At 36.2% G+C, this 26,623-nt stretch overlaps 1 protein-coding gene across 1 annotated transcript; it reads left to right on the top strand.

The window, feature by feature from the left end:
* Positions 1–12,860: 12,860 nt before the first annotated feature.
* Positions 12,861–25,076, top strand: LOC132842182 (histamine H3 receptor). Its single transcript, XM_060864852.1, has 4 exons — positions 12,861–12,896; positions 13,116–13,425; positions 15,206–15,372; positions 23,494–25,076. The coding sequence occupies exons 2-4, from the start codon at positions 13,212–13,214 to the stop codon at positions 24,361–24,363; spliced, it is 1,251 nt and encodes a 416-aa protein (XP_060720835.1). The 5' UTR covers positions 12,861–12,896; positions 13,116–13,211; the 3' UTR covers positions 24,364–25,076.
* Positions 25,077–26,623: the final 1,547 nt, after the last annotated feature.

The following is a 26,623-nucleotide window of genomic DNA, read 5'->3' as shown; positions in this document are numbered from 1 at the left end:
AGCTTCATGAGTCTCTGATTTGAGCTTTGCATACTGATTTGCAAAAATGTTTGTTGTATGTGTCTGTTAGCATGAAACATTGTCAGGGGGAGTGCTGCAGGAAGGCAGTGTGCCAAAGCCTCTTTTTCTCACAGTCTTTTAACACATTGAGTCCCTAAAGTTCCATTGTTTAATTTCTCAACTATACTAATATTTAAGCAAATCCTTAATCATAGACACTTCTTATCTCCTATGTAACTAGAGGTGGTGTTAATCGGAATTGAACAGGTGGTTTGACCTTCACTGAGCACAGGCATGCTTCTGTTAGTAATAACAAAGGAGATAACATAAGATATCAAACAGAGACTTACATACAGGCATTACACAGAAATAGACTGATTCCACTGTCCTATTATGTTTGCTTGGTTTGATGTGACTTCTAAGTGGCCTTAATTAAAAAACAAAGATACCAGAGTGCCATCGCTTAGATTTAAAACATGCAGGAACTCTGTGTGAATATTCATGCATTTACAGACAGTCCATCACATACAAAACACAGAGAGATTAATAAGGAATAAAAAAACTTGGGGCATGCTATCATAAGGTTGATGTGAGGCAGCCCAATGCAAAGCATCTGTTACCACCCTGAAATTAATTATTTTTTTAATAATAGCCAATCCTGCAGTGTTTTGTGCCTCCTCACACTGTAGTGACATGCCAATGATTATAATGGCATTTTTTATTCTATGCTTTTCTATCAATTTTTAGGTACAATTAATAGTGCAGAATGCCTGTAAAATAAATTCCTTAATTAATTTCCAACACAATTACTCACTAACATTATAGCAGTTCTAACCTTTTATTTCCTCATTCTATAAATTAATAAACTGGAAAACCATCCGGAAAACTTTCTCTTTTTCAAATAAACAATTATATTCTGTTCTTAGGAGCTACCAGAAAACCATACTAGTTCCACATAATATAAAAACTGCTGCTTTAATTAAAAAGAAATGTCAACACCTTCCAGTCACCACTGAAAATTATTCAGCAGCACGTTGGTATTTCTCAGATTTGAGAATCTCAGAATCTTACCACAGAAGTTAAAATTAATAAGAGCAAATACAGTTGTACTGATTCCCCCATTTTGATTCACCTCTCAATTGTTGTTTTTTTTCTGCTGAGTATTTCTTTATTCTTAATTGATTACATTTCTTGAGCTTCACAATTATAACTTCATTCTTTTAATGCGTCCCAGTTCTCAATCCCTCTCATTCTGTCTCTCTGTCCGGTGAATATTAATGCACCTTTTGACTGTTGCCACGGCCCTTTCTGATTCAGTTCTAGTTGTCTTCCTTTCGAGGGGCATATGCTGAATATTATCATAGACCTTTATGTCATGTGCTTCCTCATGTGAAAATGCAAACATGATCTGCATAGCAAAACACTAAGCCTTACTTGTTCAAGGACAGTGTGTCAAAACAAAGGACACACAAGTGCAAACAATGTACTTGAAGTTGATTTAACACTAAAAAAAGATGTTGTGTTCATTAATTTTCAAAAGCTTTCTCTTTGTTTGTTGGATATACATTTTTATGGTTGCCAATGTGCCTCAGAAATCCAAATATACTTTAGATACCTTCCACTTTTATAGGAACACCTTTTCTCCTGCTCAATTGTGCAATTATACAGCCAATTATCAACCCATCATGTGGCCCAGTGCACAATTCATGCAAAACATCTTATTTACTTTATATATAGTGAAAATATATCTTCACTTTTTTGCTTGTTTTTGTGCTAGGTTCAGAGAGAATGGTCTGCATTTGATCAACAAAATGGAAGACTCAAACTAATATTGTATCATAAGTCTCAGCGGTCATTCAGTTTAATGTTGATTTGAGAGAAAGGCGAAAGCTTTTTTAAAATGACATGCCAGGGTTTCTTAGTGGCACAACAATAAAGCCTTTGCCCCATCACAGGGAGATTGTGACTTCAAAAACTGATCATGTCATAGCTGTCAGTAGCAATGAGTTGAAGAGAGCATAATTGGTCCTCTCTTATTCCTTTGTCAATGTGAGAAATGGTAGCCATTCGTGAGCAGTAAGAATTGAATCTCTACTAAAAACACAATTATCTCTATAACATTGCATGAGTAGCAGTAAGCACGTGTCACCCTTTGTCTTGTATGGTTAGCTGTATCTGTCATCGATAAAAAGACCTATTTTTAGGGTGGAAATTGACAGTGGGTAACCTTGGAAGAGAAATTGAGTAAAAATGACTTGCTGTTAGCCCTGCGATGGGTTGGCACTCCGTCCAGGGTGTATCCTGCCTTGATGCCCGATGACGCCTGAGATAGGCACAGGCTCCCCGTGACCCGAGGTAGTTCGGATAAGCGGTAGAAGATGAATGAATGAATGAATGAATGACTTGCTGTTAGAGATATGATTGTTTACTGGTCTGATATATACTGTATGGCATAACCAGATTTGTAGCATGCCAGATTTGTTGTGAGCATTAAATATACTATAATATCTGTAAAGCATGCATTCTTTGGCCAAGAATGAGCAATCCTCATAAGAATTAATGTTGTAATAGCTCTGATGGTAACAGAATAGAAATACTAATAGTATTTATTTAATCCTGCACAACTCTCTGATCTCCACTTTGGCCGCTGCTCGTAACCTTGCGTGTAACCATAAACAAATGAACTGACCGGCCATGTTTATCCACATAGGCTGCTCAGGAGCTTGGTCAATATCTTGTCATTTCGAGACTAGACTACTGTAACTCACTGCTGGCAGGTCTACATGTGAATGGAATTTGTCCTCTGGAAACGATCCAAAATTCAGCTGCACGACTTGTTTTAAACCTGTTTAAGTTCTCACACGCCACCCCACTGCTACACTCCTTCCACTGGCGTCTGGTAGCTGCACACATCAGATTCAAAACACTGATGCATGCACTCCTCACACTACACCTTGCTGCATCAGATCTACTAGCAATGTTTTTTTAATGGTCCCACCATCTCTCATGGTAAGAGATAGGTATACAGCATAAATCATTTCTGTTCTGGAAACGACTTGGTGGAACGAACTTTCCTTAGATGTCCGAGCAGCTAAGTCACTGGCTGTCTTCACTTTATAGATTGATGGTATCCTTAGTGTGTAAGTTAGTAAACTTGTGTTGCTGTATCCATTGATGGAGACTTCAAGACACTTTTATACATCACTCTGGATAAAGGTTTCCACAGAATACCATGAATGTAAATGTAATTAATATTTTGTGTTAGATATCATGATTATATAGGAAACTCTATAGCACATCAGTTTACATTGTAAAACTTAGCCACCATATTGTCCCCAAAAGGAATCTCTAGATAGATTGTTAGTAGAAACTAACCAATGGTGTTATACAGCATATTTAATAGAGAGTGACAGACATTCAGTATCCCTGTACAGGAGGGCAATGGCAGCTCAGTGGTTAAGATGTTGGACATGATCATGAGTTCAATCCTGAGTCACTGCCAAGTTGCCACTGTTGAGCCCTTGAACAAGGCTCTTAACCTTAAATGGTCAAAGGAATATATGAGATATGAAAATGTCTGTTTTGGATATGGGTGTCTATCAAATGCTGTAAATGTATAATGTAATGCATAATTGCAAATTAATTTAGTGTGGAAAAAAAAGACTGACAAATACACTGAGCTGATTCATTTCCACCATTTTGTAAATTCTACTTTGAAGGAGATACTTCTAGGTAGTCTCACAAGCCACCTTTTATTAGTAATGTAGCCAAGAATAGCCTGATTTCTCATAAAAGAACGATATTGAACGATATCTTCGACAACCACCAACAGACCTTCTTTATCAGCCTGTGAGTAAATGTGTTATATTCTTGCTTTTACTCACCACTGTTTGCTTTAAACAAAAAACTTAATTTAAAGTCATTTAAAGTACAGATTTTTGTGATTTATTTTCAGTCAAGAAACTATATTATGCTCTGGTCATGATCTGTCATGTTAACAAAACATATGTGTTCCTGATAGAAACCAGCAGACATAAGTGCACAGAGCAGATTGGAAGATTCAGGATCCTGAAGCTTATAGCCAGAAACGTGTATAAATCGTGAGGGTATCACACTTTTATGGCTTGTAATTTTAACGGATTTAACTTGCATAAATAAGTTGATCCAACAGCTTGAGAGAAAAGTATAGTTCCCTGGAAAACACAATAAACACAGGTCTTTTCATCTGTTTATGAACAAATTACAGCCATTAGCATTGCATGAAGGCAATTCATTTGCATTGTGGCTGATGATGATATTAACTGAATAAAATTAATTGGAGAAATCAAATCAGCTAATTACATCTGGCCTGGTGGGGTCTTGGGGTAAAAGGAAAACAGGGAGAAAAGGTAATGCATGCTGTTTTTTTCTATCTGAAGTGGATCTCTTAGATGGCTACTGTTGTTTACTCAAACAAGGGTCCAGACCCTTCATCTCAGGAGATCAAACATCACAGGGATGCTGCAGAAAGCAACTCTCTCTCACTCATTCTTTTTTGAAGGAGGTGGACTAGACAAAAGGATTCAGTCTGTCATGCTAGGCCATTTCTTATTCACCCCCAGCTGCTGCAGTCACAACAGGTGTATTGAAATGATTTGGGAATATAACAGCTTTCCCTTGCTGTTTTTTTCTGGACATTTGGAAGGTCAGTCAGAATGGTGATGTGAAAACAATGTTAATGTGAATAGAATCAGACTAATGGGAAATGTTTTACCCCTCACACACAGATAGAAAGGAAGTCTGAAAGGAAAACATACAATAAATGATTGCCAACATTTTGTTTGTATTTTCATTAACAAGTGAGCCATGTGATAATTCTATTTACAAGATGGTCACCTTTTGGTCATATTCTCAAGAATAACAAGGGCATATATTATTCATTTATTAATTGACAACATTTATTGCCGTTTCCACCATTTTGAAAAAGCCTAACAACTTTCTAGAAAAAGGGATCCTTTAGTTTAATTATTTCCATATGCATCATTATTGTATTTTAATCTACTCTGTGTGATTGTTTTAATATTTCAGTGAATGTTTATTCAAATATTTCAGGTTGCTTTTTTTATTGACCCAAAGTACTGTTTCCTTGTCACTCTTCAAGCCTAAACGAATATTTCCTACTTTCCCAGGTAAAATCATGTAATGTGAAAGGCACAGGCAGTGTACAGTTCTGGATTTGATCCTTTGCAAACTGGCTTTTGGCTATGCTAGGTTAGCACCAACTCTGAACCATCTTTGAATCTCATTATCTCTTCAAAAAGGATGAACATTTGGCAAAAGATGGAGTCACATGTGGTGAGGCAAAAAGGACCATGACACAAAAGAGAGTAACAGCAGATGTGGCCAATAGACCTCCCAGGTACGGCTGTAAACCAGAACCAACCATCATCCAATATCTGCTGTTGTTTCAAACATGATAAATATGATACTGGTAATTGTTATTACCAGTGTGTGGTAGAAATATTTTTATCATTAGACTTGTTTTAGTAACCTTATTAGCTTAAAATTAGATCATAGTGAATGCACAGCCAGCACCTTTGATCTGAAGCTAGGACTGTTAAATATAAGGTACTGTATCCTGTATCAAAAGCTCTTATGGTTAATGAAATGATTACTGATCAGAAGTTTAGTGTTTAAAGAAACATGGGTTAAACCAAACAAGTTTGTCGCATTAAACAAAGCTTGTCCGGCCGGTTATAGTTGTATCAGCCACGCCTAACAGACAGGGGAGGAGGTGTCACAGTTATTCATGATAATAAGCTAGGTGTCAAGCAAGAATCTAGACATATGTTCAACTCATAAAAATGTATTCATACTATATACATAGCTACTAAAAAGCCACTATATACATACATACATACATAGTCACAAAAAATAAGTTTACTGAGTCAGTTTGTTATTTACAGACCTCCTGGACCATATTCTGAATTCCTCTGTGAATTTGCAGATTTCATTTCAAACCTAATTGTTTCTTTAGACAAAGCAGTAATTGTTGGAGACTTTAATATTCATTTTAATAAGTTAGAAGATTCTCTGAGAACAGCAGTTGTTTCCATCTTAGATTCAGTAGAGGTTAACCAGAATGTAATAAGTCCCACTCATAATGGAGGTCACACTCTTGATCTTATTCTAATATTCAGATTAAATATAGAAAACATAGTCTCACTGCCATAATGGGAAGGTATCTCCTCAGCTCCTCAGACACGATATTTGCAATTTGCCACGTCATAATGTTAAACGAACATTTATGTCTGCTGCTGCAAAAAGATTTACCAACAGTTTCCCAGAATTTTCATCCCTGATTGGATTGACATTTGACCCCACAGAACTTGATCACTCTTAGTGCTGCTAGATCAGTGTATTTCTCCAGCCTAACTGAAGATAACAAAATAAATCCTAGATTTTTATTAAATACTGTAGCAAAATGATCTAGGAATAAAAACACTGTTGAAAATGCACACCATCTATTTGTAACAGTAATGACTTAATGAATTATTTAATTGGAAAAATTGATAACATCAGGCAGGTTAATTCAGACCAAGAGACTGGCTTAATTCAGACCAAGAGACTGGCTTAATTTCACAATTTTTTCTTCAAAGTTATCAACCTGCATACTGGATCCCTTACTCACATTCATTTTTAAACAGATATTACCAGTAGCTACCAATCCCATTCTAAAAATCATAAATTCTTCCTTTAGTACTGGCTATGTGCCGAAATCATTTTAGCGGTTATTTCGATCGAAGACAGCTGTCCAACTATGGGCCACTATCAAACCTCCCTTTTATCTCCAAGATCCTAGAAAAGGTTGTAGCACCACACTTATGTTTATACAGTACCTACATAGGAATAATATTCATGTAATGAATATTACCTGTTCCTGGCCTCTGATCAGGGTTGTTTCTCTAGGGTTGCTTGATCTTAGTGTCGCTATATGTTTCAACTAAGTCAGATGTGAGTCACCAGCTTAATAAGATTGAAGATTGTGTGAAGGACATCAGACAGTGGATGCTTACTAACTTCCTTCTGCTTAACTCTGACAAGACAGAAGTGCTTTTACTAGGAACACAGGCAGCCAGAAGTAAGCTTTCTGATTACAGAGTAACCCTTGATGGTCATTCTATTTTATCATGTGAAGCAGTAAAAGACCTTGGTGTGATCGACACTGTCTCTCATTTGAAGCTCACATAAATAATATTACAAGGGTTGCCTTCTTTTATCTCAGAAATATTGCTAAGAACGATGATGTTACTACACGATGCAGAAACACCAGTTCATGCATTTTTTACCTCTTTTAGTCCAGAATGCAGCAGCTAGAGTTAAAACCACATGATATGAACACATCAACCGTATCTTATCCTCAGTGCATTGGCTTCCAGTCAAACTTCACATTGATTATAAAATACTATTAATGGCCTTAAAGCATATTTAATGGTCTTGTGCCACAGTACCTGTGGGATCTTTTGTTTTTTTATGATCCGTCATGCCTACTTTGAGCAAAAGGTGCAGACCATTTGTACCTCAAGTACAAAAGGCTACAACAGGGGGCATAGCTTTTTCTTGCAGAGCCCCACAGTTATGAAACAGCCTTTCAATTAGTGTTTGGGACTCAGACACAGTCTCAGTGTTGAAGTTCAAGCAGAAAACACTTTTGTTTGGTCTAGCATTTTATGAATAGCCTTTCTTAGTTAAAGGAGCAGATCTGGAGGGTTCATGGGTAAGAGATGCTGTCGTCTTACCACCATTGCAAGTCGCTCAGGTTTGCTGACTGTGGAGTGGCCCTCAAGCCCTCATGTCTGTGTCCCCTTCTGGCTCTCCCTTTTAGTTATGCTGTCATAGCTAGTCTCGCCAGAGTCCCTGTCTGCACTTTACAAATAATGTACATTGTCCATCACATGATTACACTCTTTCTCTCTCTCTCTCTCTCTCTCTCTCTCTCTCTCTCTCTCTCTCTCTCTCTCTCTCTCTCTCTCTCTCACTCACTCTCTCTCTGTCAAGCTATACATTCCACCCACAAGCTCCCAGTTTTCTGAGTTCCTAGTCTGATCGCCTCTTCTTCCAGACCTACTTCATCAATCCTACGTTCTTTCCTTGGTTTAGTCTCGTCGCCCGGTGTGCCAGGGATGGATGTGCATTGTCAGCCAGTGACTCATGGTATTGTCATACCTTCTTTGAACCAATGTTGCGTCAATCAGCTGTATGGTCAGGTCTTTATCAGCAATCATTTGAAGACTTCCTGGCAGGAAGGAATTAGTGTTGGGTCTATGGTGAACTTAGAATTTTGCGCTGACCCATTAGTTCCTCATGTTATATATATTAGTTCCCGTTTGCACAATTATAAACTGTTGTAGAAAGATATTATTTACATTTACATTATTTGCTGTCCAGTGTCATCCAAATTATGATGGGTTTCCTTCTGAGCCTGGTTCTTCTCAAGGTTTCTTCCTCATATCATCTCAGGGAGTTTTTTCTTGCCGCCGCATCCGGCTTGCTCATTAGGGGTAGGAATAGATGCTAAAGATAAATAGTAACTTAATTTTAAACTTTTTTAAATTTTATTCTATTTCCATACAAATAAATTGTATTGAAATTTAAATAGATTGTTCTTTAACTCAGCAAAGACATATTTTCAAAAAACAACAACAAAAACGTCTGCCATTAATTACAGAGTGTGCTCTGTCTCATCACACTTAAACCTCAATGAATATATAGAACATTTGATAAAACACTGGCTGGCAATGCAATTGTTAACAAAAACAATAAATGTGCCAGCTTGGTCCCTGCACTGTTGCTTAGAATGGGAGAAATTTGGAACCAACTGTGAAACAATAGCAAGGTGCTTTGTCTCGTGTTTATAAATAATGGGAAGCTGGCACATGGAACATGGCCCTTAGCTTCATCACATGCTTTCCCCTGTCGTCTTCTGGCCATTTTCTGTGTGAACCCTCAGTTTAACTAGAAAGGGAGGGGAAGAGGAAGAAATCTGGAGAGAAAAGGGTTTAGTATTCAGAAAGAATGACAGTTTTTAATGAACATCCATCCACTTCACATCTACCTAATAAATACACTTAAGGATGCAAAAAAGCAATATCTTTGCTTGGGGAGGTAAACATTTGGCAAGGGGTTAACATGACATAATCTCTCAGACTTGCTTTGAAATAAACATGCCAGTGTTAGTGAAGTTGTTGCTCAGGATGCATTGCAATGTGCCATAACACATTCATAGTCCTCATAGGCAACCGTGATTGACTAGTGTCACTGTGAAACCTGAAACCCTCACCTGTTAACCGTAACTAGGTAGTAAATTTACAGATGATGTGCATTTGTTGGTTTCACCGCAGTGACAAGTACAAAAGTATAGTCTGGTACCTTACATTTTTGACATTTAATTGGCAGCATTTGTCCCATTACTCCAGAACCTATTTAACTCCACAAACTCATATCTATGTGACACTGGTCAAACAATTGCTATTTATATGTGTGCATTTCAAAACTCATGCAAGCAGTTATTAGGAATATAAGAGTGATTTGTTAGATAGCCTGTTAAAGGGTGGAGCAGAAATGATATATTCTACATATAAGAACATAGGGTTAAAGCTCTATACTTGATAGAGGAGACATTTTGGGGCACTTCCTTGGATTAAAATATGAGATGTGTTCCACTCTATATCTAAAACTATAATTACACAAGCTAATTTTTATCAAGATGTGCACATGATTCTTTCCTAAAACAGAACAGTGAAATGTAGTTTTATATCGGAGAATTTATACCAAAGCACTGTTAAATTCTCAAATCTGATTGGTTAGATGGTATTGGTTAATTTTCAGCTAAATGATTCGCTGGGACTCCTATGACAGGTGAGGTACATGGTCAAAGGCTAATAAGACAAAACAACAAAACAAAAGTTACTGAAACTTTTATGGAAGTAGTCTCAAGTGTCAGTGTTTTATAATGGTCAGTGGGGAAGTCTTCAAGACAGAGAAGTTTGTGTTAGGCGCAGTGATATTATTCATTACAATATTCCTAGTGTAAAGTGAAATTGCCACCCACTGACATCAGTGTTTAGTGCAAATATCCAGGATAAATATTCTTATTAGTTCCTTAGGAGTAGGTAAATGACAGGTCTAAAATAATTCAATTTAAAACCTCCAAAAAAGGAAAACCATCTGTTTCAGGAAAACCATCTGTTTCTACACTGTTAAAAGTTTCATCAAACAGCACCTTGAGATAGATTAAACCATTATTTTTTAAGAGTAAATGCACAGTTTACAGCCTCCCTTATTGCACAGACAGATTACTGGAGACATATCATCGTCTTGTTGGCTAGGGATAGTTTAATAGTTCATTGTAACAATGCTTTTAATCTTTTTTCTTTTTTTACCACCAATGTGGATATTGGCCCTGAGGCTGAAAGCTTAAGTGCCTGGGTAATTAACACTTCCCAATTAGTTGAAAATGAGATTCTAAAATGCCTCAAAACACATGCCTGGAAAACAGTTGCAACTGATGAACAAAAACTGAAGATGCAAATATATTAAGAAAAATGCAGTTACAGGAGTTTTTCAATAGGTTTGTTCATACTTATAATAGGCATAGATTGTGTAGTGTGCCTACAGCCTAAGCCATTTGTAATGGTGTGTAATTTCTATTCTACCTTCAAGCAAATCTAAGTGCAAACTCACTGGACTAAATTGTTTTTGTTTTTTTTTTTATTGGGGAAGTGAGTCTCACCCACTGACAGTGTATAATTACACGCGTTCATTCTTATCAAGATAGTACAGAGACCTTGTACATTGCGCATGCATTAATTTCCTACACTGTGGCAGTCAATTGTACTTTCATATCTCAGAGCAAGAAAATGTAGAGATAGTGATCTTTTAATACCGTGGGATTTGGCTGAGTGCCAAATGGAAGTCTGTCTAGTAATTTCTGCCATAGTGTGAGTGCATGAACCTCTACTGTGGTGTATATAGATTACAATCATACAGAAGGAATCATGTTTTGTATCTCTTTCTTTATAATGTGGCCTGCTTTTTCTTGGGACTAATCCCAAAATATTAGTCATATAGGAAAAATTACATTTTGTAACTTCTTTCTTTCTTTCTTTCTTTCTTTCTTTCTTTCTTTCTTTCTTTCTTTCTTTCTTTCTTTCTTTCACACTGATCCTAAATAAGTCAATTCATCAATACAACATCCCCTGCAGATTCAGTGAGTGACCACATATAAATAAAAAATCCTAGACTAATTCAGTACCTTTTTTTGCAAATTACTAATGCAGGTATTTAAACAAGTGGAACTGAGTCTATGCATTTACACAGGTTAGACACAACAGATTTAATTGAACACTTTTTTCTTGGTTGATACACTGGTACATTTTTCTTTTGCTAATATAATGTAAGTGTTCAATCCAGCTGTGGCTTCTTTGTGAACTATATTCATTGACAGAGCCAAAAATAAACATATATGCATATAGATTTCTTGTTTTTAGAACTGTTCTATAAAAACAATGTCACACTCAATCGTGCTGTTGTAATGAAAATCAGCATGCTTGTGATTCAGCCATGGGTAATTACAGTGTTGACGTTCAGCGCAACAGCACTGTTGCTTGTGCTATACGGCTTAAATGTGGCCTAGTATGAGAACAATGTAATTCTTACCTACAGATAGTCTCTCAAGGTTGTGACATATAACCAAAGGGGATTTAATTTGAGAAAGATTACAATTTGCAAGTATTGGATCATGAGCATATTGTTCCATTAATTGCATTACTTGATATCCTCTGTGGTTGTGTGGCTCAAATTTATCTGTTGATATGCACATTCAGCCACAAGATATTTTAGTAAGGCCATGCACTGATGTCAGCTGGGTAAACCTACAGTAGGGTGCAGTCAACACACCAGTTCATTCTAAATGTGTTCTAACTTTAAACTTGGTACCTTGATTTGAGTGGAGGGTATTGTCAAGCAAAAACATGTTTGGGGCTCTTAGCTCCAGATAAGAGAAATTTTAAATCTACAGCACAGAAAGACATTCTATTTAATCATGTACATCCAACATTATGGGTGTGATGCTCAGGGATCCACATACTTTGGTCATTACAATCACACTATTTGTTGTTAGCCAGAGATTCTTCTCAAGCTTTCTTTCTCATGTTATCTCGCTGAGGTTTTACCTTGTCACTGTTGCCTCTGGTTTGCTCATTAGTGATCTAAATCTTTTTAATAACAATCTGGATTTGTAGCATGTAATTACCACCAAATAAATAAATAACAATTAATAAAAACAAACAAACAAACAAACAAATAAATAAATAATAATAATAATAATAATAATAATAATAATAATAATAATAATAATAATAATAATAATAATATGAATGAATGAATGAATGAATGAATATTACATGTTCACGATTAATGTTTTTATGTACTCATGAAATGGGTGGCTTGGCATGGGTGACCCAAGTTTAACATATTGGGTATTTATTAATTTATTTATTCATTCATTCATCCCTTTTAATAACATATTAACTAACTAACAAGTGTGGGTTTTCTCCCAAATAGGTAGTCTTCACACTTCAGGATTGTGCTTTCTCTCTCTTTCTCGGCGACTAGAGACTGCGTCTCAAATCACGTTCTAGTGTCCTTAATAGAATGTTACTATAAGCCATCCTCGACAAAAAGGTTGCCATAGTTACCAGTATGGAGGCGTCCTATGTAAAGGGGTAATACGCACGTTTGGGACGCAGCCTTTAGTTCCATAGTAAGGGTGGGTTGGTGCGAAGAATTTACTCACGCGCTGTCTAAGCGCGCGCTCAGGGAGCTGTTGGTGCATCGCCTCAGCTCTCCAGAAAACGGTGGTCTTTCTTATATATTACAATTTGATGTATACTATTTATATTAATATATTTATAAATGAAGTTCTTTGCAGGGAGGAACGGTTCTCGATACTTTACCACTCAGAAAATGAATATTCTTTGTGAATATTTGTGCCATAATTAAAATATATTCGCATATACTGAACTTTTTTGACGACAGGAATTAAAAATAAATTTGGATGATTTTATCTTCTTCAGTCAAAAGAAGAAAGGACACTCCGACGAGTTTAAAAGCCGAACAATGTGTGTAAAGTCGCCTCCTCTGTCTGAGTTAAAGGCAGCACGGAGTTGACCATGTTAACCTGCTTCTCTGGACACAGTAACTCCAGCGCTGAACATGCCGGCATCCCCGGCGCCACCGTCATCCTGGCAGCATTAATGATGATCCTGGTGGTCGTCGTGGTCGTGGGAAACGCGCTGGTTATCTTTGCATTTGTCGTGGACAAGAGCCTCCGAAATCAGAGCAACTACTTCTTCCTTAATTTGGCTATATCAGATTTTCTGGTCGGTAGGTAGTACATTTTAGTACATTTTATTTTGGGTACAGTCATGCTATGCGACTTCACTAAACTTTATTATTATTATTATTATTATTATTATTATTATTATTATTATTATTATTATATTGTTGTTTTTTTAATTATTTTTTTTTATTGATTTATTTATTATAATATTTATTTATTTATTATTTTATATATTTATTATTTTTACTATATTGCAAGAAGGAGAACAAGTGAACTAGTGAATCATTTAAGGTTGTAAAATGTTTGCCAACACTATTGCCATAAATCCATGTCATGTCACCTTGTGAGTTACAGTATTAACTGTTTTTAACGAACACATTTATTTATGTCAGTGTCCATATAGAGGATAATAAATAGCCTGTCAGTTTTTTTTTTCTGTGATTCTCTGCCATCCAACTAGATAGCCAGGTTCACCAGTGCAGTTTATATTACAAGGAACGTTCAACTGAACTGAGGACATTTCTTCTCCACCTCTCCACTGTGATCTTCACAGCAAATCAAAGACTGGTTTGCCCACAATTACGTGGTCATTGTTGTATTGTCACTTGTGTATCACTGCCTCCCACACAAGTTATGTCTATCTCTCAAATTAAATGTTCTTGTCAATCCCAACACTTCATTTCTCCTTATTCTTGCTAGCAGAACACCGAAAGTAATAGAACAAACAACCAAAATTGGTCTTGTTCTGTTAAACACACTCCAGAATAGCCAATCCTATCATTGTATCTCTTTCTCACACACACCAACAGGCTCATCAATATTGGATTGAATGCTCTCAATTCTTAATAACTGACTCTGACACTGACACTCATCATCCATGAGGATTCATTGTCTCTCTTTCTCTCTATCTGACACATATATACATACTTATACATATATATATATATATATATATATATATATATATATATATGTATATATAGATATGCACACACACACACACACACACACACACACACACACACACACACACACACACACACATATATATATATATATATATATATATATATATATATATATATATATATATATATATATATATATATATATATTCTCCCCAATGTGTTTTGGTACTGTCAACTCTAATCAGTTATCTTGAGCAAAAATGAAAGCCAATCATTGATTTATCTGAAGTCTTGCTGGCACTCTCTTGGTCTCTTACTGAAGTGCCGATATGGAGATTTGAAACATCATGTTCCGCTTAATACGTGTTGGCATCATGGAAAAATGGCCGATTCACACAGTATAGAGAATTTGGACCGAGATAGTTCAAGCTCTGACTGGTTTATGTCAACTAAAGAATTCTTGGAATAGAAAATGACAGAGAATCATCAGGTTTCCTTTGTCCTAAAATTGCTCCCTCACACTCACCCTCTCACTAAGCCTACCTAGAGGTGAATGCCAGTGCATCCTCCAGGGATGAGGACTTAATGAGGTTTTTTGTATTCAGTTGTGAAAGACCACTCTCAAATAAATGAGCTGTGCAACTCATTTTCTTCTGCAGTGGAAGCAGTTGTGGGAAGTATCACTTTCCTTTCTTTTCAACATGATGTATTTCACTGCAGAGATGAGAGATGCTTTGTGCTTTATAATCGCTTCGGCTCTGAATTGAAAGCCATGCTTCAGATCATCTCTAGAAAACAGCTGAATAGCTTTCATTATTTGACTGATATGTATATGAGAACAAAATCCTGAAGACTCATTTAGACTCTTCATTATATTAAGTGACTGTGTTATGTACTGTCATTATTGTTTGTACAGGGGCATTCTGTATCCCCGTGTACATGCCCTACATCTTGACAGGTCGATGGATGCTGGGCCGGGGCCTCTGCAAGCTGTGGCTCGTGATGGACTATCTGCTCTGTACTGCCTCCGTCTTCAACATAGTCTTAATCAGCTATGACCGCTTCCTGTCTGTCACCAGAGCTGTACGTACTAATTTCAACACCACCAGCACACACATTTATACTGACCTGACATGTGGCAAAATATTATAAGCATAAACACACCTATGTTTAAAAACAAATTTGATATAGAAAAAGTATTCGGACAACAGAAATGACCAAAATTAGTGCTTTGTTGCAAAGATTTTATTTGAATTTACAACTCTGATACACTATTTCTGATACACTATTTAAAACTTCTCCAAGGTTATGAGAGTTCCTATGATCCACTTACAAATTTTAAGATTCTCCATAAAATGTCAATGAGATTCAGACGTCATAAGATTGCAAAGTCTTCTTGTGTTGCTTTGGCTGTATTTTTGAGGTTATTGACTTGTTGAAATATCAGTCCTCTCCTCAGATTCAGTTTCTTGGCCAATGGGATTGAATTCTACTATCCTTTGACATTGTAATGCCCAAGTACTTGTTGCAGAGAAGCAGCCCCATATTATGACACTCCCACCTCTGTACTCTGTGGGTATGTTGTTTATGGAACTCACATTTCCTCAAATATAATGAGTTGAATTACTGTCAAGAATTCTATTTTTGCTTTGTTTGAACGTAATATATTGTTCCAATGAGTTATAATTTCTCTAAATGCCTTTAGATCACTTTAGCATCACTGTACATTTTTAGTAGAGGAGCTTTGTGTGGGGTGTAGGAACAGAGATGATTCTGATACAGTTCATTGCTTATTGTTCTCTGAGTAACTTGTTGGTGCTTCTTTTCATGTCCTAAAACTCTTTTTTTGTGTGACTGCTGGCTTCAATCGTTTTTCTTTTCAGTATTCTGAAAGCAAGTCAGGCTGATCTATCCTGTAGCTTTTATGATTAATGTGAGTGTTGTTTATTAATGTTGCATATGAGATCTTTATAACCTTTAATATACACTTTATGAATATCTGGCCACCATTCCAATATGTGTTCATTGAATATGACATTCTAAAGTTATCCTCCATCTTCCTCCAGAATAACAGCCTCCACAGTTTTGGGGAAGATTTTTGTACATGACTTTAGATTTCCCAATTCAGCTTGAGGAGCAAGTCAGGCCTATCCTCAGGAGCATATCAGACCCAGCTTCAGGAGCATATCAGACCCAGCTTCAGGAGCATATCAGGGCCAGCTTCAGGAGCATATCAGACCCAGCTTGAGGAGCATATCAGACACACCTTGAGGAGCACGTCAGGCCCAACTTGAGGAGCAGGTCAGGCCCAGATTCAGGAGCAGGTCTGGCCTTGATGATAGGCCCAGTCAGAATGCCAAACCATGTCTTTATGTCTGTTAGATGTTTGGGCTTCTTAGTTCCTGAAAAGTGTCCAAAACACAGAGAGAAATAAAATATCTAGATAGATGTGGACAGGACCTCAGATTTGTCCATCCCTATAGTGACATGTTGTATTGCTAGCAATTGATTACATTCATACTAAAAACACAATTGTTTACACACATACAGATCATAGCGTGTTTTAGATGACATATATTGTTTTTCTGTGTCATCCATAAAACACTGAAATTCATACCTGAGCATTTCCTACCATTTTTATTTTAAAAAGTTTCGAATTATTTCCATCAATTTTCACTTTATTCTTTCATCTACCAAATAACGGTTACAGATATTTTGCAGTTCTTCATGTGATTGAACACAAAATAACAACACAATCATAAGACAAATAAAACAACAACCATGAGATAAATTAGTAAATTGTTTGTTCAGTATAAGATCCGCTAAAGTTTATGCTCTGATGCAGCACAAAACAAAGCAGCAGCTTTTATTCTGTGTAGCTAAAAGTGTTTATTTGGTTTAAGGTGTTTGTCTGAAACTGTTGAGTGAATCCACATTGCACAAAGATAAAAATAGTCCTTCAGATCATTTTGATAGCTGACACATCACGGTAACAAACCTGTCCCCTCTCACTGACCTTTCCATTCTGCTTGTGTTTGTTGTCTGAGGAAAGGTTCTGATACTAACCATAAAGTTAAAAGTCATAGCTAAATGAGAAAAACAAAATGATGTATCTTCAGTGAGCATTTTGACCTCCCAAATATTCAGTAAAATGAGTCTGGATGTAAGTGAGCCCTTATGTAACATTCTTCACCAGCATGAAAAAGGATCATCCCAAAAATAACCACAGCAAACAACATGGGAGCAATGATACGCTGTGACAAGAGATTATTGGTGAGGGAAACATTAATGATAAAAACAAAAAATAGCATGTTAAAGCTACTTTTCACTCGTGTTTGAATTGAATTTGTGGCATTGTCTAACACAGGAATGACTAAAAGAAATTGTTAGAAATTAGCAAAAATGTAACAGGGTACCGGAATAAAAAAATGGACACTGAAATTTATATTTGAATATAACAAAATGATTTACTATCTCAGTCAAATCTGAACGCTGAGGTTCAGAGGAATATCATTCTCTGTGCAGTTGTATTTATTAATGTAGGCAATGTAGGCAATGTCAAAATCAATTTCTCCACACTCATACACACATATTATTTGTAAGATATCTCCGTAATTATGCATACCTGCCTCATATCTAAGTGTTCCTAGGATGGTGACTAGAATAAAGTTTTATCAGTTGTTAATTAATGAGTTATCCATTATTAATAGTGAACAGTACAGTAAGTAGTGAACACAAGGGCGATGAATATCTATCATTAAGTTTATCAATGAAATTTACATACTTCAGAAAGGACAGAGTGAAATTTGTCTGAAAATTATTGCTCAAAGTAAATTAACAGTATAGACATCTTAGATATGAATGATAGCTATTAATTATCTAGGTAAAACTGCTTGATAAGGACTGCTTACTGCTGGTAAGGACAGAACTGTCTGCTTATAAGCCAGCAATGGGAGCAAGATAACAGAATAATTTATTCTGCAGTAAATTCTTACATGAGACCATTTATGCATGAGGATACAGAGCACTCTTTGGAGAGTTAGTAGTTAGTAGAGAGTTAAAAAAGTTTAATATCAGTCAAAACCTCTATTGATAACGCAGTGTCATTTCTGTATAAATATGGATGAGTTTTAAAAATGATCTGAAGGGCATCGTAAGTAATACACCAGGGAAGCTTGAAAACTTGTTGAATGCACTTTCAGGCACAAAAGGCAAATGAGTAAAAAGTGTTCTGGAAGCGTTTAACAATACAGATGTGAGCTGGATGAATTGATTTAGGAGTTTCTTTTATTCGCCATTATTGCAAAGTCCATAGAACCCAAGTGAACGGGTTTACCCTGAATATCTCTCTAGAGTGTTGTGGAAGTCATCTGAGGCATGGGATGCATAGCTAATAATTTCCTGTTAAACTGAAATCTATCCTGCTTAAGAGGAAGTGAAGCCCAGCTGTGAGCCAGTAAAGTAAAGCAATGCAATCTTTTAAACAGCATTCAGATTTGAAAAGCCTAAATGATTCCTTGGCATCAAAAAGGTTTCAAATAATTCAGCCAATTTTAACCAAGCCATCAGTAGCTGCAAAAGGAGCAAGCAAATTACCTGAAAAGTCCTTGGTGCTAAAAAACATTCCTCTACATTGTATTTCAGTTCACTCAATGAGTATAATATCAATATCATTAATTCTATTTAAGATGCAAATACCTTTTTACACTCAATAGAATAGATTAACCAATATGTAGTGCATGACCAAACATTCTGCACTGCTTGGCTCAATAATAACATTTGTAAATAATTAGCTTCATAAAATTGAAAATATCGGAACTATTTGCAATTACAATTTTGACTTTGAGTCTTGAGCAGAATGATTTTAGCAACAGTCAGTTCCAGAATTAATGGCATCTTTAAAGATGGATAAATGCATTTATCCCCGAGTTACTGACCAAACTCACTTAGTCTCATTCATCAAGATTTGAGATTACACAAATGCAATGACAAAAGTATGCTGACCTTCCTAAATCAGTTTCAAATAACTAATCACCTGGTTCTTTTTTTAACAATAAAAGTTTACCTAAATTAGATGTTTGATTTTTTTATATTTTTGTGTACATTTCAAAACATTATCGGAACATTTTTTGCTCCTTTACAATACTATTTCGGGGGCTTAGTATTAATTAGTATTAATATTAATTAGTATCAGTATTACCATTGTATTTCCAGTGCAGTATGAGGTACACTTCAAGCATTAAACATGCCTTTGCTTATTGACAATTGCTGCTTATTGAGAAATGATGTATGTTGAGTTTTGTTTGTTTTTATATTGATATATAACTTACAAATGTGTAATGTCTCATATATGTAGGTAATGTTAGTATAGTTCCTATTTAGAGCAAAGTCCTGCAGGTTTTTAGTGCCAGGTTTTCTTATGACAGTGATGAACAGTTTTTCACTAATGGAGTCATTTATTCAGAGCCTCATAACCTAATTCTGAATTTAGTTACAGAAAGTAACTAATGTAATTAATGAGCAAATGAATATTAAAGTGAGATGTGTTTGGGTAAGCTTGGGTATGATTTGAACTCTGCTGTGTGAACAGGTTTAACAACTGCTGTTAAACAGTGTTAATATTTTGCTTGTTCTTTATGATTGCCACTGGTTAATTTACTTGGTTATAGTTTCTCATTGTTGGGTTTTGTGTGTGGGTTTGCCTGAGCTGCAATCTGCATATTTTGAAGAATGTTGAAGAATTATGGCCAGATAAACGCTACAGGTAAACTACAATTTTAGTTTTGAAAGAGGTTACCTACAAAGAACAACATAAATGCCATGACCTGTGAAGCTGTGCATTTTAACATCAAAGTTCACTGCTACAAGTTACCACCCAAAAATATATTTATTTACTTGCAAAATCAACTGAAACCATGATGCCTTACCCCCTTCCCCCTGACACACATTAGTCAGCTGTAATCTGTGTTCCAGTGCAACTTTTCAGGAGGTGATCATCACATATATCTGTGCCTTGTACTTATTGTTTCAGGTTCCTAATGAAAGTTTGTGAAAACAGCTTTAGGTAGCAAACTAACATAACAAACCTGTCTAAAAAATATCTTTAAAAGACTTTCCTTACAGAACTATGTTTAAATAGCTGTCTGGAAAAAGTAGCCCATACTGCTTTAAATAGATTACAACTAGCATTTTGTTCCTTATCATGCTACAAGATAGAACTTGTGAGCTGTTGCAACCTTGTAACTGTAACTGTAACCATACTGCATAAATGACTACCTATATGGGAAAAAAAACCCAATTTTCTGAGTGCAGTACTGCACTAGCAGATGCATAAAATGTCTGTGAGAAAAGACGCTCATGTAATTGCTCATAATGACTTTAGTCAGCTTCGCATACTGCTCACAGAATGGAAGAAAGGGATTTGTGGCTCTAAGACCTTCTGTGGTTTCACTGCCTATTTTGAGATGGTTATATCTCTATTCCTATTATCATATTTTTACTTTTTTACTTGTTCATCAAGTGTTAAACATAATTCCCCAGCTCCACTATGCAGTTCTGCTGCTAATATCTATTGTTAGATTAAGCTTCATTTAATGAGATGCAGAGCCTTAATTAATCATGACCAAATTACTCATAGCAAAGAATTAATTAATGCATTTCTTCAACATAGTGAGTTGTCACACATATACAAGTATTAAGTAGTAATAGACTACTTAACTTAATATACCAATATCATTATATACAAAATATAATATACTGTTATATTGAATATATATTTATTTTATTATTATTTATGTTTGTACTCTATTTTAGTCTGAGTGGACATTATAAGAACATAAGTAAACACATAAGTATAGTATTTGCATACACCAGATCTTAAATATTTGACTAATGATTTGTTAATCTGTGTGATAAGATTTCAGGAGCCTCTTTCCGGATGTGTTGTGCTGATTACAATATAGCACCACATCAGAGCCGTGCCAGTATTGAAGTCAAATTTACAAATTGACATGGAGCTCTTCTAGTGAGTTTAATAGATTTGTAATAAGAAAGCTCAAAAAACATTTTGCCCTTAGAACCCCATGAGGCAGAATACCATTTTGACCTCCTTTTAATTCTCCATGGAGCAAGAAACCCTGATCGCTGAACCTCTTTGCTTTTAATAAAACAAGGAGCAGAGTCGCATCCTGTTTTTCTAAAAGCAACTCCACACTGGCAGCCATTACAGTATCAAAAGCATATTCTGCCATTTCTCAATAGATATGTAATCCAGTTTTCTTTAGAATGTCACCGCATCCAATTTATGCCATCAATAGTTATTTCTTCTATTAATTGCTTTTAAGAGCGAGTGTGTTCCATCAGTCATTAATGAGCCATTAGTATAAACCTTTCGCATTTGAGGAGAGCCTCAAAAGAAGTCTTTATTGTATGTTGAGTGTTTCTGTGACATTTCTAGGGAAATACTGAACAACTGAAGGCTTGAACTTAAATTGACACAGGGTTTCATCATGCTACCTTTTGTACAAAATAGCATTTGAAAATTTCAGAAAGTGAACTCACATAAAAGAGACATACACAAAAAGCATCCTGCCAGAACTGGAATGGAAAATAAAAGCAGAATGTGTAAATGTGCAAACACACTAAGGTTTTATGTAATCTCTGAATATACAGCTGTAGCACTATGAGGCATGAAATGCTATAATGAAAGTTAGGAATAGATGTGGGCCAATGTGCTCATCCCACTTTCCCCCCGAGGCAACTTTTATTTCCAATTGTACTGAAAAAAATTATATCACGATAGTGCACCTTAAGGACTTGTACTTGTCCAATGCCAAACAGAAGCAGATGATTGCGTTTCATTGCCACAGTCTCATTTGTCATTTTTTAAAAAGGAAGAAGCCATTATACATTCTCTCTGGCTGAACTCGGGAGCAATAAATGCTGTGAACTTGCATAATAACATCAGTGTCATACATCATTAAGGAAACATGTCTATACCACTCTAGGATCTACAAAATCAGGAGTATTGGGACAAAACAAAATTATAGAACTCAGGTTGCATTTATAGCCATTTCTTGGGTTTGAAGTGTCTTAATTGCATACAATGCTAAACCGGTTACATGAAAATATTGTCCATTACTTTTACTGAGATGACTTACCCTTCTTGAAATAAGGACAAAACACAGCAGGGAAAAGGAATATTTGATAGAAAAGCACAGAAACATGCAACAGTGTGGCTCACAGACCATTATCTATCCCACTGCACATTCTACTTATTTTTACACTGAGCTTTTGTTATAATATAAACCTATTACCTGCTTACAGTAAATTTAAAAAATATTTTTTAAACAAACTATAAATAATATAAATAATAGTCATATATAGATTATTAAATCATTATTTTTACTTTTTTTAAATAAAAATTTTTAAATGATGTCTAAGTAATTAACATTTTGATTATAATTTAATTAATATACACCTGACCGACTACATAATAAAGTTTTTCATTAAAATTTCCACTTCTAGTACTTGAAGTGTAATAATATCTTTACATCTGTTCTAACATCCTGAAGAGGAAATCACAGACACAGTCTGTACCTCTCTGCTTTTCCTGGCTGATTCAGTCCTAGTTACAGAGACACTATTCAGTAGAGTGAAGAACACTTTATTGAAAATCCTGTATGAGCTACAGGGAGCGAGTTACAACAGCAGGGCTGCCAGTGTCACACTTTTTAAACTAAACTGAGAATGTTTAGGAACTATGCTGTGGGTGAAAAAGAAGATTTTAAGGTGAGGAAAAAGACTGAGACAAAATTGTGTATGCCTGAACTGACTAGATGTCAGTTACCTTTAGACATCCCTGCACACCAATGAAAGCTTTGTTTCAATCTAATTTACAGCTATTTTTTTATTATATATATATATATATATATATATATATATATATATATATATATATTTTTTTTTTTTTTATTTTAAATTAATCTAATTTTTTTGTTCTGATACATGCTGTTAAGAGTCTAAAGGATCTCGCAAACACATTGTTATTAGGTTTTAAATATTGTGAAATAATTAAATTATTGTTATGGCTGATATTCCTGTGCATTTGTTCGCTGTATGGAAAATGTAGAGTCTCTATAATCTCAGATTCATTTTCTGTATTGTTACTTATCTCTTGTATTTCTTGTGTACTCCATTTGCTAGGTGAGGTACAGAGCACAGCAGGGAATGACTCAGCTCGCTGTGGGAAAGATGCTGGCAGTGTGGCTGCTGGCTTTTCTCCTCTATGGCCCAGCCATTATCTTCTGGGAGGATGTAGCTGGCCAGAGCATTGTTCCAGCTGATGAGTGCTTTGCCGAGTTCTATTGCACATGGTACTTCCTGCTTAGTGCATCTACCTTTGAGTTCTTCTCACCATTTATCTCAGTGACCTTCTTCAATCTCAGCATCTACCTCAACATCCAGCGGCGGAACAAGAGCCGTGCAGTTCACCGAGGTGCAGAGAAAGAGGATGGCTGGAGGGTGGTGGATGGCGGTGCGTCACCTTCGTCTGCAGTCTTCTTTGTCAGGACACGCAAAGTCTCCTCCAGTGAACCAGCACCCGTTTCAGCGGTGATCGAGGAAGACATGGAGATTTCTCCATCCTCCAGTGGAGACCCCAGCTGCAGCCATTCAGTGTCTCTCTCTCTGAAGACAGTCAGTAAGAAGAAAGGAGCATTGAGCTGCTGGTTAAAGACACGTATGGTTCAGTCACAGGCACCCTCAAGGAATGGGGAGCATTCGCGTCTCTCGCGGGACAAGAAGATCGCCAAATCTTTGGCGATAATAGTGTGCGTTTTCGGTGTGTGTTGGGCTCCGTACACCTTGCTCATGATCATTCGAGCAGCCTGTAGTGGCATGTGTATAGAACATCACTGGTACGAAGTCACATTCTGGCTTCTTTGGCTCAATTCAGCCATCAACCCTTTCCTGTATCCGTTGTGCCACAGCAGCTTTCGCAGGGCCTTCGCCAAGATCCTTTGCCCCAAACGACAATCTGTCAGGCCACATGAGGATAACCCATCCTGCCAGTGATAGCAGACAAGATTTCACACAATCTGCAATTGCCAGAAGGGATAATGTGTGAATATTGAGGCAGCAGCCTGTAAGATGCTCATGTCTGAGAAAATCAATAAGATCATAGGCAGCTTAATTGTCTGGAGAGAAAACATCTTAATTTTTGACTGCACAATTTTGTTTTTCAGAAATTCACATCTCTGTTAAACTTCTCAAACTTTCTGACCGTTGGCAAGAAATAGTGTTAAAAGTAATGCATGAGCATGTACAATCCATTCCATCATCCTCTCGCTTATCCTCCATAACGAGGATGTGCATTCAGCTAGACAGAGCTTAGAGTGTAATAATGCAAAGGAAGGCAGAGAAAAACTAATCTTAGAGACTTTCTCTGTCCCTTTGCTGCACTCTGAACATAGTCTGGTGTTGTTTTTGAATGTGAGACAAACTGGTGTTGGTTTTATAATTTATAAAGGAATGTGACTTGTGTTTTCACAGGTTTGATTTACAATTTGGAAGGACAGCTGAATTTGAGCAAATGTTCTGTTGTTTTAATCTGCCAGTTTAACAAATAATGACAAATGGATTCTCAATTCTAGTGTGTGTGGATGTCTGCACCCACATGGTGTGTGACTGTATTGTTGACACTTAAATAATGAATTGTGACTTAGTTAAAAAAAAAAAAGTGACATTTTTAGAAACAATCATTTAAAGGGTGTTTTTTTAAATGATCCTTGTACTGTACACAGTTCAATTTTCACTGCTTCTCAAATGATTTGTTGTTTCCATAAAAATAAACTTGACATTTGTGAACTCTTTAAAATGCCACAGTAACAAACACACTATAGGTGTGTTAGTTATAATCAAGTAGCCCTGATGTCTAGTTATGTACTCTCTGAAACAAGACCTTAATCTGACGGCAAAATCGCACCATTTTCTGAGAATGTCTTATACATGTCATGCGATTCAGCCCTCTGTGTTGCACAGTAATCAGATTTACTTGTCCAGTGCAGCTCAAACTGCATATTATACCTATCAATATATATTTAGCACAGAGTGATACAGTGAACTGCACCCTTTAGTTAGAAAAGCTTTTTTCCACATCAGTTCGAGCACTCAACTGCTCAATTTCTAGTGAATTCAATATTAATCAGAGGCATTCTCCTCAAACCTGTTAAATAAAGCAGCACTTTAAGATGAATGAGGTAAAAATGCAGATAGTAAAGGTGTGTATATGCAACATTTTCATGGATTTCATTATGATTTGTAAAAAGCTCTGTGGAATATTATTTCTTTTTCTGAAAAAAAAAGTTTCAGTTATATACACATAGACGAAAACTGTAGGCTATTATGCACATCAGTAGTTGAAGTAAGCTCCTGAGCTTCACTCTAATGAGGTTTCCTCAAATGAAACGAGCATTAATCATGTAGTGAAAAGAAATCCCATAAGAAGCTTTAACAGGGTTGTCTGTTATACAGCTTAAGCAGTTCGAAAATTGAGCAAAAATCTGTGCATCTGTCATTAATTCCTCTGTCAACATGTGATAAAACTCTGAAGCAGAGAGATATTAGAAATATCAATTATACAAGGAGAATATTAACTAGGCCAGATCTGGTGTGAGGAGTCTTGATAAAAAAAGGAAAGCAGGTCAAAAATCCTTCAACAAGCTGATGATCACAGCCACAGCACTTTAATGTTAAGAGCAGTGCTATAATTTCTTTTTTCCCCAAATGCACTTTTCATGTTTGACCTTTATGATGATTGTAGGTCTACTACCAATGGCATCCTCATAGTGTAGCTAGGAGTCAGTTGATCATCTTTACAGCCACCATTAGTATCCTCCTGTTAGTCTCTGGGTGAAGATGAAACAGAGACTCATTAAAGAACTGGAAGTAGGGTGCAGTGTCAACACTCTTCCACTTTAGGCTCTGCTGCAATTTAAAATGTGGCAGTACGATCGGGCCCCGGGGCAAAGCCGATGAGGAAGGCAGACACAAACTCATTTAAGAGTGTTATCTCACCCACGCTGCAGCTCTCCTACACTGAGAGCTTAATGAACAGTGGTACACACATCACGGCCCACACAGCTGCTGATAATGCACTTATCAATCGCTGGCTTGTAGCTTACAAGGAACTTGCATATGAGATTAATTCAATTCCCAATCAATCCTTAGACCTCTTCTGAGATGGTGTGTATTGATAGTAAGCTTTTATTAACACACAAATTAAAATTGGGCATGCAGTGATTTATTACTAATCAAGGGAGCGTCATGAAACATT

Source organism: Tachysurus vachellii, chromosome 1 (genome assembly GCF_030014155.1).
Source record: "Tachysurus vachellii isolate PV-2020 chromosome 1, HZAU_Pvac_v1, whole genome shotgun sequence".
Taxonomy (NCBI): Eukaryota; Metazoa; Chordata; class Actinopteri; order Siluriformes; family Bagridae; genus Tachysurus; species Tachysurus vachellii.
The sequence above is the reverse complement of the archived record's forward strand: the minus strand, read 5'-3'. Positions and strand labels throughout refer to the sequence as shown.